The 13291-nt window shown below is 48.9% G+C and overlaps 1 protein-coding gene and 1 non-coding gene across 2 annotated transcripts in view; one reads left to right on the top strand and one right to left on the bottom strand.

Annotated features, from left to right (window-relative positions):
* The window catches only part of CEP104 (centrosomal protein 104), a 57772-nt gene that overhangs the window by 44077 nt on the left and 404 nt on the right, over positions 1–13291 (bottom strand). Inside the window, 6 exon segments of the mRNA XM_012520367.4 lie at positions 2739–2815; positions 3136–3198; positions 4560–4698; positions 5096–5269; positions 9183–9309; positions 10480–10696. Coding sequence (XP_012375821.2) covers positions 2739–2815; positions 3136–3198; positions 4560–4698; positions 5096–5269; positions 9183–9309; positions 10480–10531 — 632 coding nt within the window. The 5' untranslated portion in view covers positions 10532–10696.
* On the top strand, positions 4131–4203 carry TRNAG-CCC (transfer RNA glycine (anticodon CCC)). Its single transcript has one exon. It is a non-coding gene; the product is annotated as a tRNA-Gly (tRNA).

The raw sequence follows: 13291 nt of genomic DNA, 5'->3' as shown, positions 1-13291 counted from the left end.
CGGCCACGAGCTTCGGGCACACAGCTCAGTGGTGCTGAGCTGCTCCTTCTGACTCGCCCCTGCTTTTCACCATTGATTAAACCAACTGATGCTTCAGGGTTCTTGAGCATTCATTCATTCACTCATTCACTCACTCACTCACTCAGCAAATAGCATGCAGACATTGTGCCAGGCTCTGTTGTAGGCACGGGGTAGGACACCAGTGAGTCATTTCTAGAATTGGGGAAAAAACCAGAAGGACAAAACCATCAGATGACCAGGCCCCAACCTGAAAAGCTTGATCTGGAGAGTCTAAGGTGGAAGCTGGCCTCCATATTTTATAACACACCAGAATAATGCTGGTGAACATTAACAATTGACAAGCGCTACTACCGCACTTTCAACTCAGAGTGTCACAGTTTATGACATCAACCATTGGGTCCTATAGGAGAGGAGAAAATTTTTTTTAGGAATAAATGATCGTTTTAGTTACCCGAATAACCCACTTCTGATTAAGGGTCACCTCTATTCTTCCTTCTAGTCTAGTCTTTAGAACAACAGGCCATGCCGCTACTTGACGTCAACTGTAACGGAGGCCCAGCCGCAAAGCACTCCTGTCTGCTCTACCACCCACGTGAAAGTGGCCCGTCAGTGGCAGCTTGCACAGCTTACATGTAGGTCAATGACATTACTTGTCATAAGAAACTGAGTGGGTAAGTTGTACACTGAGAAATCCAAGCAGAACCTGGGGCTAAGTGACGCTGAAAACCACCAGGCACCATCACGCTCCTCGGCCCCCAGCACTGGGCTCCAGCAGCTCAGGACAACACCAGCTCATCTCAGTTTTGCCCAGACAGGGACTTACTTTAGTCATTTAGCTACTTTTATCTAAACACACATTATACTCTTAAATCTAAGTCTTTTTGCCTGGAAGTTCCAGAGATGAAAACAAAGACTTCACTGGATTATAAAAACCCCACAAAACGCCGGCCCGCTCCCAGGTCTTGGAGTCATAGCTGCAGGGCAAGGAGGGCGAGTCCAGCCACGTCCCACCCAGCATGCCCCCTGGTGGTCACTGGAGGGTTTGCATGCAGCAAGTGCAGCTTTACAGTTTTCACAAACCTCTCCCGTGAACCTCACTAAACCCCTGGGGGATAAAGCAGAACAGGCAGACTACAGTCCACCATCCCATTTGGCTGCTTTTATTACGAAAAAATTAATTTAACTTATGAGTCAAAATAACAGAAAGAACTTTGGGGATAACTTTGAATTCTCGATTGGTTTGGTGACTGCTGTTGTATGAGCACAGATTCAATAAGGGCAGAAGCTGAGAATAATCACCTTGATGCTGCTGAAAAGAAGTGGACTGATTCGTCTGCTCTAGCATGCTCCCCCAAAATGTTTCCAATCAACGCCTTCGACAATAAGGAGCTACGGTTACGATTCTCCAAAAGAGGAAGAGACTGAGGTAGAGGCCAAGAAGCTTGTCCAGGTTACTTGGGTCAGTTCTTAGCACTTCTGACCACGCCAAGCGCTCAGTCCTGGCGACCAAGCCCTGCCCTGGCCACACCTCCTCCACCACACAGCGCTGCTGCGGGCCGGGGGGCTCTCGGGACGCGGCCTCCCGAAGGGCGCTCTCATGGGACGCGGCCTGCGGGACGGGGTGCTCTCACGGGACGCGGCCTGCAGGACGGGGTGCTCTCACGGGACGCGGCCTCCCGAAGGGCGCTCTCACGGGACGCGGCCTGCGGGACGGGGCGCTCTCACGGGACGCGGCCTGCGGGACGGGGTGCGCCTCTGTGAGAGGAAAGGCTCCTCCTCCACAAGGAGCGGACGGCTTCTGAGCCACTGTAGGGAGAACTGAGTGCAGATCTTTCTTGCAGATGGACGAGCCCAGCTCAAGGAGGACTACTTCCCACTTCCTAAGGGGAGTTCGATGGTCTGCAGGTCAAAGTTGAATTAAACCAAATGCTGAGGATGGATTCCAGACCTGTAATTATGATTTAAGTGCCGTGTCTTTTCTTTATTGGGTAGCTGCTCCCCAAGAAGAAGTGGGTATAGTTCTGAGTTCCTCTTTTCTGGGGGTGGGGTCCTCACTTCGATGGACAGGGAGCACAATGAGGGCGCTAAAGGGTCCACTTGTTCCAAAGAGGTGCCCAGGGACCAGGGGGAGAGCGCACACACGGGGCAGATCAGGGCTCTTTGTGCCCACCATGCTTGACTTACCAAAGCCTTCACGGCCAAGAAAAAGAGGCAGTAAGATAAAGAGACCATGAAAACTGTTAACACGAAGAATGTTTTCACAGGGAGAGAAGGAAGAGTAAAAATTGTGCATTTCAAAACTGATACCATAGGTATTTCTCTCTCTCCTAATGAATAAGCTTTTAAAATAGACAGACAATGTAGCCTCTGGTAACTGATAACTGACCTTTAATTTTTACCTGTGAATTTGCCTGTGCCAATAAAATACCTAGAGGTGTTTGCTAGATTTTTTTTCGAATACATGTTAAGAACCTTGTATAAGTATTTGATTATCACAAAAAATGAACTTGTCTCTGAAGGGCAACGAATGAAGGTGCACTAAGCCAAACAGCTGACCTTAATCTCTAAGTACAGTTAAGACAATCCAATCAGTGGCCGACCAAGCTCTAAACCAACCGAGAGGCCCTCAAATCTAGGATCCTTTGGAAATGGCTCCCATGTTGCTGGTCCTAAGGAAAGCCACAGGAATTCCTTGTCTGGGAGGTGCAGCTTCTTACCCTGTGCATGTTCTGTCCAGAGCTGGGTCCTCCGAGTTGTGCCCGAGGTACTGGTCGATCAGCTTCTCTCTAGAAGACTTGGGGAGCAAAACACTCTTCTTAGGATCTCACAGAAAAGAAATGAATAGCATAGAAATTTTAATGAAATGATGCTTAACTAAAATCTTAACTATTTGGTATAAAGATGTCAACAAGCTTCAATGATCCTAGGTTTTTGATGGGACAGCTAAAATTTTTGAGTAAAAAAAAAGTTTAATATACTACAGCTACTAAAATTTTATGGTATTCACCAATTTTATAAATAGTTTTAAGATGACCCATTTTGTGATGCAAATAAACTATCACCTTCTCTTAGAAATACACTTTCTTCCTTAAGAATTAAACTTCCCAAACTTACAATATTGCTTTCATCACAGAAATCTGCAGGGTCTCCAATGATATTTACTGCAACCAAAGCAACCTAAGAGAGAGTTGAATAATTAACAGAAGTTAAGTAGAAAATGCCTGAGATGACAGTCTCTTCTTAACTCTCGACTTACACTGTTATCAAATGAGATAACATTATCAAAGTGCATTAAATGTAAAATGTTATGCAAATGTTTAAAATTATTGTTGGTTTTTATAAATGATGTAAATTGATATTCTAATGCTGAACCATGTGGCCATTTTAACTGTTTAAAAGAGGTTAACACAGTAAGAGCTAAAGATCACCAAAGTTGTAAAATAGCCTCACAATGAACCATCCACTTGGGTTAAGCGTGGAGGCAACAGCTGTCTGATCTGACAAACTGGGCGATGAAATCAAACTGACACTAGCGTAGCTCAGTCCATCCACACGGGTGATTCTCGGCTGGGGAGGAGAAGTCCCCTGCCCTGGGGACTGCTGTACCTCACTCCGCAGTCCTCGCAAATATGTGCAAGTGGGTGGAGGGGAAGGAAGGGCCAAGGCCATTCTTGCCGTTCACTGCTACGGAAGCTGCTATAGTCCAAGCATCGTAACTGCATCTTACAGCACTCCTTCAACTCATTTGTTCAGTATAAAACTCTGATTTGGTGGAGTGCTTGCATTCTTCTGGGAGGGGGTGGGAGGCTTGTAAATATTTGTGCTAATTAACAAAACAGCTTTGGACACAATCGATTTCCACCGCAGTAATCGTGAAAAAAAATGAAAGGAAGGGAGAGAGGGAGGAAGAGAAGAATCAGTAGCTGGAGCTGGAGAGATTCTGGATGGCAGGCAACCTCGGACACATTCCCAATTTCTACCAGATTTTATCTTGTAAAAGTTTAGCGGGTTTATCTAGAAGAGAGCTGTCCAATAGAAATATTATGCCAGCCACATATGCAGTTTTAAGTTTTTTAGTGGCCGCATTATAAAAATTGTGAAAGCAGGGGGGCAGATGTAGCTCAGTGGTTGAGCACCTGCTTCCCATGTATGAGGTCCTGGGTTCAATCCCCGGCACCTCCTAAAAAAGGCACTGTAAAAGCAGCAGGAGAAATTAATTTTAGTAATCTATTTTAACCCAGTATATCCAAAATATTATCATTTCCACATGTAACTGATATAAAAGTGTCAATGAAATACTTGACATTCTTCTTTCACAACTGGTCTTCAAAATCTAGCGTCTATCCTACACTTGCAGCGCCTCTCCTTTGGACCGGCCACTTCTCTGGAGGGCACCAGCCACGCGTGGTCAGGGCCACTGCACTGGACAGCACAGCTGCAGAAGTGCTCAGACCCCATTTTAAATGGTAACTTTGAAACATGGGTGCGTAAAGCCCTACCACCACGCCACCCTCGCGAGGCAGACACGGCGCTCTCACCTGGTTATAAATGTTGTATTTATTCACGTGGTTTTGGTGAAAAATCAGCTTAAGAAACTGTCCTACTGCATCCACATAAACCGATTTCAGTTCCCGGGCTTTGCAGCCTGTCTTTTCATTATCACAGAGAGAAACATACCTGCAAAAGACAGCATTTATGGAAACTGTATCCACATAAAATTGCTCTTCTGCACCTAGCAACCTCAACAGGTTCATGGAACTACAAGTTAAGTTTGGAATGGGGTGGGGCGGATAACTAGGAAAAGAGCCAGCACAAAAGTCAATCCTAATTAGTATTCTTAAAAAAAGCTTTGCATCTAAAAAGCAGAGGTGAACTCTACTGATAAAAATGGTAACACTTCCGAGAAGCACACTCAGGACACACTCAGGAATACGAGGCAGGTGTTAAGAAACTGGAAAATTCTGAGCCAAATAAAAGTATGTAATATATGACCAAATGCAAGGGGTAATTCATTCAATTGCTGGGAGGTAGAATTAGGCAGGCTGAAAGTTAAAATTTCAAATTTCATTCTCACCCAAGTCTCCGAAAACGTTCTGCTTGATATGGGACAAAATATTCAGGCAAGCTTTCACTGATGTAGAACTCAATCTTACTGGAAATCATATACTGGTGAGCAAGCAACTGCAGTTTTCTTATTCGGCATCTCTCTACCATTTGGAGAACAATTTCTTGTGGAAACTGGCAAAATCTGAAAGTGAACATGTCTCTGTTATTTCTGAACAACTCCTGCAGAGCGTTGCTAGATGCTGGCACCTGCTCGTCCACGCACTCGGCACTCGGCCCGCGTCTGCCACGGCGACGAGGTCGGGGGTGTGTAGGCCCCGAAGCCCAGAGCCACGAAGGTCTCATTCCTAAGCTCTCAGGCTCTTCAGTCAGAACGGAAGCCAGCAATCAAATCTGATGTGAGGCGCCTGCCACCCAACACGAATCATACTTTTTGCAGCTAGAATGGTTTGAAGTGAAACCTGAAGTTTATCATGAGAGGAAGAGGCGTGCTGGTAGACAAACTGGCGCCCTGGTTTTCCATGGGAGCTGAGGCCGAGAGGAAGAGCAGGCTGGAGGGATCTGAATCCGGGGGGATCCTGATGGTTAGCGAACTGGAATATAAAAGCACGACTGGGGAGAAGGCTGAGGCAGCGGCTACAGAAGGCCAGGCCACCTTTATTTTGGGGCACGGCTGCTTGGCCCTCCCAACGTCAAGTTTTCAAAAACGCAAAGGTGGGGCAAAAGGTCAGTTAGGAAACACTGGAGAAGCAAAGCAACTTTTGAAATGAAAGGTTCTCAAGGAAATATGATTGAGTCATATCAATAAAGTGCTGCTGCAGATATATATTTGTTTTTATTTTTATTTTTAAAAGATTTATTTATTTATTTAATTCCCCTCCCTCCCCTGGTTGTCTGTTCTCTGTGTCTATTTGCTGCATCTTGTTTCTTTGTCCGCTTCTGTTGTCGTTAGCGGCACGGGAAGTGTGGGCGGCACCATTCTTGGGCAGGCTGCACTTTCTTTCGCGCTGGGCGGCTCTCCTTATGGGGCGCACTCCTTGTGCGTGGGGCTCCCCTACACGGGGGACACCTTTCTGTGGCACGGCCCTCCTTGTGCGCATCAGCACTGCACATGGGTCAGCTCTACACGGGTCAAGAAGGCCCAGGGCTTGAACTGTGGACCTCCCATGTGGTAGGCGGACGCCCTAACCACTGGGCCAAGTCAGTTTCCCAAGATATTTGTTTTTAAATGCAGGATGCACCTGATAAACAATTTGTGGTGAGATTACTCTAGGCACCAGGACACTTAGTCTATTATTTAAAAACCTTCAATTTATTACTCTAAAAAAAAACAAAAACAATTCCAAACTGACAGAAAAAACTAAAATAACTGACAAAAAAAATATTTTTTTATTTAAAAAACTTCAAGGGAAACGGATGTGGCTCAACCAATTGGGCTCCTGTCTACCATACAGGAGGTCCAGGGTTAGATGCCCAGAGCCTCCTGGTGAGGGCAAGCTGGTCTGTGCAGCGAGCTGGCCTACACAGACTGTCAGCCCAAATGGGAATTCTGCCCACACAGGAGTGCCACCCTGCATGGGAATGCCACCCCTGACAGGAAAGTCACCTGATACAGGAGTGCTGGCCGATGCAGAGAGCTGGTGCAGCAAGATGACGCAATGAGAGACACAGAGGAAAGAAAATAAGATGACGTAGAAAATCAGGGAGGTGAGGAGGCACAAGAGAGTAATCGCTTCTCTCCCATTCCGGAAGGCCCCAGGATGGGTTCCTGGAGCTGCCTAATGAGAATCCAAGCAGACACAGAACACACAGTGAATGGACACAGAGAACAGACAATAGGGGGAATGGGAGCGGGGGAGGGTGTTGAAATAAATAAAAATAAATCTTAAAAAACAAAACAAAACTGGGAAGCGGATTTGGTCCAGTGGTTAGGGCGTCCATCTACCACATGGGAGGTCCAAGGTTCAAACCCTGGGCCTCCTTGACCCGTGTGGAGCTGGCCCATGTACAGTGCTGATGTGCGCAAGGAGCGTGACCTGTAAGGAGAGCCGCCCAGCGCGAAAGAAAGTGCAGCCTGCCCAGGAGTGGTGCTGCACACATGGAGAGCTGACACAAGATGACACAACAAAAAGAAATACAGATTCCCATGCTGCTGACAACAACAGAAGTGGACAAAGAAACAAGATGCAGCAAACAGGCAAAGAGAACAGACAACTGGGGTGGGGGGGGAGGGGAGAGAAATAAATAAATAAATCTTTATTAAAAAAAAAAAAAACCCAAAAAAACCCACCAAAACTTGAAAAAAGGGGCCTCTAATTTTTAGTTCTTCAAATGTAGCTAATAAGTAGCTTCTAGCAGGCACTTAAAAATACTGGGTCAGCTGATTACAGAATGAAAGAACAGTATCTGAAAAGGTTAGCATGTATCTATCCTTTTAAAGCTAAAGATAGCAGGAGGTTTCCTCTTGACTGCAGGCTGGATGCCCAGGGGCTGTCGGTGCGGTGCCCCTCCCACCCGCCTGGAGCTGTGTGGCCCGCTCTGAGGAGTTCAGGTTCTTTGGACCCCTGGGCTCTAAGGACGGTCCTGGAGAATCTTCCCTGGCAGCCCACTGTAGCTGCCCCTATGTCCTGCGCACACCTGCTGCCACTGGTGGTGGCGGAGGACCTGCTCCTATCTCTGGGAAACTTGGCGTGAGGGTGTGTTGCTCTGCCTTCCTGGGACACGCCTGGCCCCAGGGGAGACTTCCGTGCTGCAGGCAGGAGCCCCCAGGCAAGGCGGGTGCGCTGCGGGTGCCCGGGTGGTCAGCAAGGGCGCGGGCACCCTTGCCTTTGGTTCAGGGTCTGGGCGCACACGACTAAAACGAGGAGGGGTCGTCGCCTGAAAGAAATGCCATGGCAAAGCGCGAAAGACCACGTCAGCGCTGTTCTCACAAGTATTACCCAAAGAGCTCTGCCTCGCACCCCGTCTGCACGTCAAGTCCCTTCACTCCACCCGTGACTCCAGAACAACTGGGATCAGGACCGGGAACCCCTGCACACACTCCCTGCTGGGAAGGTGTGGCTGGGTGGCTTCTGCTGCCTGCTGGGGTGCTGCTTTGCTTCCCCAGGCGGCTGGGGCTCAGACTGGGCAGTACCTGCCTGCAGGTAAAGCCCTCCTTCACCAAGAGCAGCTTTACCAGTAACTAAAATGCTTTACTCTTTTGTGTCATTCCTCAACTCACCCGGCCTCAGGCAGGGACGGGGAGTCTTGGTCACTGGGTCCCTTGAAAAACTCCCCAAAGGAAATGCACTTGAACGTGAAACAGTCAACTTTTCAGCAACACATCTACTGAATAAAGCAAGAAGCCACTGTATGATTCAACTTACAGTGTCACACACACACGTTCATGAGTTAGGAATAAACAGTAACTTTTCCTCAGAGTTGGAAAATAAGTCATAAAGAACGATAACCCCGAGGAGGTGCCTGAGACTGGGCAGGTGAGTGACTCGATGCTGCTAGGGGTGGAAGAGTGGATGCTGAGGCAGGGCCCAGAGTCGCCAGGCGTTCGAGCGCCCGGCCACCAGCTATGTCTAGCAGGCATTCGAGCGACTCAGCTACTAGTGCTGTCTTTACTCTTCTCTGCTTAAGCATAGAGACTGCTCAGGAAAAAGCAACAGGGTTAAAAGATAAATATTCTTAGAAAAATCATAAAACTAACACTCAAATAATGAACACATTTTATAAAGATATACAAATATTCAAGGCAAATTTGAGAGATTTTTTCATGTAAAGCTTAGTTTTATTTGGAAGACTGAGCCATTCACAAGGCGTTATGGGCAATGGTTTTTCTTCTTTCCACTCTTCCGTGTTTGCACATTTTCTAAGCGTGCACAGGTGACTGTCCTGAGGGGAAAAACTCTGACAAAATCCCTTGACAAACATAAGCAAGCAGAGGGAAAGACTCCACTCTGAGTCGATATATGACATTGCAGAGCCGTCTGGCTAGCTTGTTAGAGTAAAACATAAGCCTAGCAGCGGAAGGGAGAGGAAGCCCCGCCCTGCTCAGGCGCGCCGCTGGCTCCCGCGCCCCGCCCCGCGCCTCTCTCGGGGCCCAGTACCTTGGGGACCTCCACCCGCTGACCGTCGGTGCGTGGATCATCAGCTCCCTGGCGCTGAAGCCGTCCTCGTGTCCGGATGAGCTGACCACGACAAATCCAATCTTGTGGGGCATTCTGCACAGCTGGGCTATTAAAAGCACGACAGATTTCTTTAAAATAGAGGCCTTTAGAAACATGCTCCGGCATCTCATGTGCTAGCTCACGCCTTGCCTTCATTTGCACAGCAGCTAACCCCACAGTGTATTTAGAGCTTCCTGTCACTTTGAAAGAGTCTTTAATTTTCCTGTTCAACATTTTTTACAGCCTCCTCTAATTCTACATAAGGTATCAAGTGATCTTGACTTTCCCCAAATATATATCCAAAAAGTTGGACCAATCTGTTAATATTACACATTAAGAAGCATGAAGAAGGGCCATTTGGCCACTGGCATCACAAGAGTTGCTAAATGACAACCAGGACTGAAGAAGGGAGCCCAGGGACTGCAGCCCGACAGAGCACTTGCAAAAGTGTACACAGTAAGCTTGGCCAGCGCCCGACTTGTATGACATTTTCTAGCGAACCTGCCTCTGCTCATAAGTGGATCCTGACACGTGGAGGGGGGCTATTGTGATGTCTATTTTTGCCTGCCCGGTGTCCACCCTCTCCTGGTTTGAAAGCAGCACCTCATCTCGAATGTCCTTTGATGGTGCGGCCACCTCCTCCCCATACCGTCTCAGTGGGGCTGGCGTCCCACCCCGTCCTGAGTCCCTCGGCTCCCCATCTGTGGTGGCCCCGTTTCCCAGGCCTTGCCCATCAGTGACTCCCACTTCCCTGGCCACGGTAATTGCTTTGGGGTTGGGGACATGAGTATCTGACCCAAACTGGATCAATGAGACTCCACGCCAGGCCTTTGCTGGCACGACTAGGCGGGAGAAGCGGCCTCTCCCCTGGAACTGCTAGCCTATAGATGGTGCTTGGCTGGGGCCGCTGGAGGCCGCCGTGTGGCAGGTCATGCTGGAGTCGGGGGCTAGCCCAGGAAAGCGGTGCTGAAGGATGTGGAGAGTGAGGTCTGAGCTCTTAAATTCCGCCATCTGTAAAGCCAAAACTGTTCACGGACCTTTCTGTTACTTTCCAGCTGGTAAGTCAATAAAATTCCTCTTGTTTAAGCCAGTTGGACGTAGGTTTAAGCCATCTGCAATTCCCAAACTCTTCCCTAAAAGACTCTGATAGATAGAAGAACCGAGCAGACGGATCTCTGGGACAGTGCTGGGGATGGAAGCCTGCCCCCGCCCCCACAAGGGCGCATCGGGTCCTCGCCTGGCTCTGCAGGTGTGGCCCCGAGGGCGTTACTGGTTTGCGTGGCCTTCATCCAGCGTGAGAAGCAAAGGAAACTCGACACGGGGACAGCCAAGGCGAGCAGCCAGAAGGTGGAAGTCAACTGAACGCAGAAGAGAGGGGAGATGCCGCCATGCGTGTTGCCACGTGACTGAAAAACGCCCACGGAGCGACGCAACTGGCCACAGAGCACCACGGCCTTTGAGGAGAAAGAATCACCTTGTTGATGCCCCAGTTTTGGCCTCCTCCTAGTTTCAAAACCGTGAGCCAGGAAGTTCCCGCTGTTGAAGCCCACCCACCGCACGGCTGCTTTAGCAGCTGGCAAGCTGCTCCAGACAGGACAGCCGGCCCATGTAAACTCTCACCAGGAGGGGACGGCAGCACATTCCACAGGCTTGACTTAGCACGTGCACGGGTGCGCTCAGCCCCCCTGCACTCCCTGAGGACTTGAAGAAGGCCACTTCAATACATTACTAGTTGGTACTCGCTGATGTTTCTTGGAATGTATGAACAAATGCATTAAAAATATAATGATAAACCATTAGCACAGATCCTAAGTATTTTTTACACAAAGTCCACTGCAGGATGTCACAGTATAAATAGAGAAAAACTAAACCAATCCAGAAAATAACGACAAGCAGGCACAAAAAAATCTGCATGTGCTTTCAGGCACTCTGTGCCGGGCAGCCCCACCCGTGCTGCCTGTGCCCTGGGCCATCAAGGGGTTCACCCAGCCCTGCAGCTCCCCTCCACTTCCTCTCCCGGTGACCAGCCCTTTCTCTGGGTCACTGGGGTTCTGAGCCTGGAGTTACTTTTCCCCTGATGGCCCCCCATCCCCCACCCCCTCCAATCAAGAGCAAATCTCCTTGGTTCTACCTCCAAGGGCTCCGGCTGTCTTGCCAGCACTCCGTTGCCTGGTCTCCGTGCCTGGAGGCATCCGCCTCCACTCCACCCGATGGACTTCTGCCAGATAAACCTTCCTAACGCCCAGTTCCAAGAAGCTCCACCCGTGTCCTCTCCAGAACCCCTAAGGGATCTGTCCAGGGATCAGTATCCACTCCCTGTCCTCACCCAAGCTGCTTTGCAACCCTCACTTTTTGTCACGAATTTTAACCTCCAGCCAAACCTAACTATGGTCAAAGTTATATCCCTTTGCTCTAAATTCTCTAAATCCTTGGATCATCATTACGAACAGGGCCTGTTACTCCCTATTCCACCTTGAACAAAGTAGGTATCTATTTGATATGTTCAGTGAAGTGAGATTCTAAAGGTTTGAAATACGCGTAAAATCGCCCGGTGCTGGCACAGCATTTACTCCTTTACGGGCTGCGTTCACTGACACGCGGACACGCTCTGCACAGCAGCTGCCACGTGCAGGGACTGTCCTCGGCACATCTGTCTCCACCTTCCTAGCGAGCTTTAGCGCAGGCACCATCACGATCCCAGCCCCAGACGAGGGAACTGCGGCACAACGTGGTCCCTGCCCCAGGGCAGGCAGTAAGACAAGCAGGCAGCATTTGTTCTCAGACGTCTGGAATCCAGAATCCAGGATCTTGACCCATGCACTATGCTACAGAGCTAAGATGGAAACAAAGGACTTTAAAAGTCACATGGAAGGATGTTCCCACCATATGATGTACATTAAAGCCCCAATCATTTATGAAACAGTTAGGAAAAGGCACAGACACTTGAGGCAACGCTACTGCCTCAGTTTGGGTAGTTGAAGAGGATCTCTTTCGAGCCAAACCCCCTGACAAGTTCTGCCTTGTACCCTAAGGTCCCCTTCATGTAAATCTTCAAGTATTAAATGAGATATCTGGGGTGGCACCAATGCATGCTGTTTCCAGGAACTATAAAAATCACCATTAAAAATTTGGGAAGAACAAAAGCTTTGCTGAACACTCAGCTGTTAGTTTTCTAATCCAGAGGCACGTGGGATCCCAGCTGTCCTTCAAAGCACCCTCAGTGTCACCAAGTGCCAGATGGCCTTTCTCCCTGAGCAACCCTCTACCTCCCGCTTAGCGCACACGCGCTAGTGCAGGCCCAGCAGACAGTCAGGCAGGATTCCCTTCCTGAAGCCTACTCTTCAGTATGGATCGGATGTAACGATACTTAGAAATCAAATTGAAAACCCAATTTAGCAACTGCTACACATTTTGCTACGAGACTAGGAAATGGAACTTGCTTCTAGTGTTCTGTGATGTGCGGGCGCTTTCGGGACTTGGAGTTGTCCTGGGTGGTGCTGCAGGGACAGTTACGGGACATTGTATGTCCTCCCATGGCCCACTGGGTGGACTGTGGGAGAGTGTGGGCTATGGTGTGGACCATTGACCATGAGGTGCAGCGGTGCTCAGAGATGTAGTCACCAAGTGCAATGAATGTCTCATGATGACGGAGGAGGCTGTTGCTATGGGGGGAGGAGTGGGGAGAGGGGGGGTGGGGGGTATATGGGGACCTCATATTTTTTAATGTAACATTAAAAATAAAAGCCAAAAAATCCACTTAAGTGTTATATAATGAAATAATGATCTTTGATCAAATAATTTTCAGGGTTCAGAGTGCCGAGAAGAAAATCTGGAATTTAAGAGGTCCAAGTAAGGATCATAATTTGACCTATGTGGGGGCGGAGCAACATTCTTCAATCTTGTGCCAGCAGAACACATCTGAAGGTCAGTCGTGGAGTTGTGGTTCATTCTGTGAGGCGTTCAGAGTAGGAAACGGAAGACTGTGGAGCGGAGGGGCAAGGGCAGGGCGGCCTCCGGGCTCCCCGCTCCACCCCGCGCGCCCCCCGCCC

The sequence above is a fragment of the Dasypus novemcinctus genome, chromosome 9 (genome assembly GCF_030445035.2).
Source record: "Dasypus novemcinctus isolate mDasNov1 chromosome 9, mDasNov1.1.hap2, whole genome shotgun sequence".
Classification (NCBI taxonomy): Eukaryota; Metazoa; Chordata; class Mammalia; order Cingulata; family Dasypodidae; genus Dasypus; species Dasypus novemcinctus.
The sequence above is the reverse complement of the archived record's forward strand: the minus strand, read 5'-3'. Positions and strand labels throughout refer to the sequence as shown.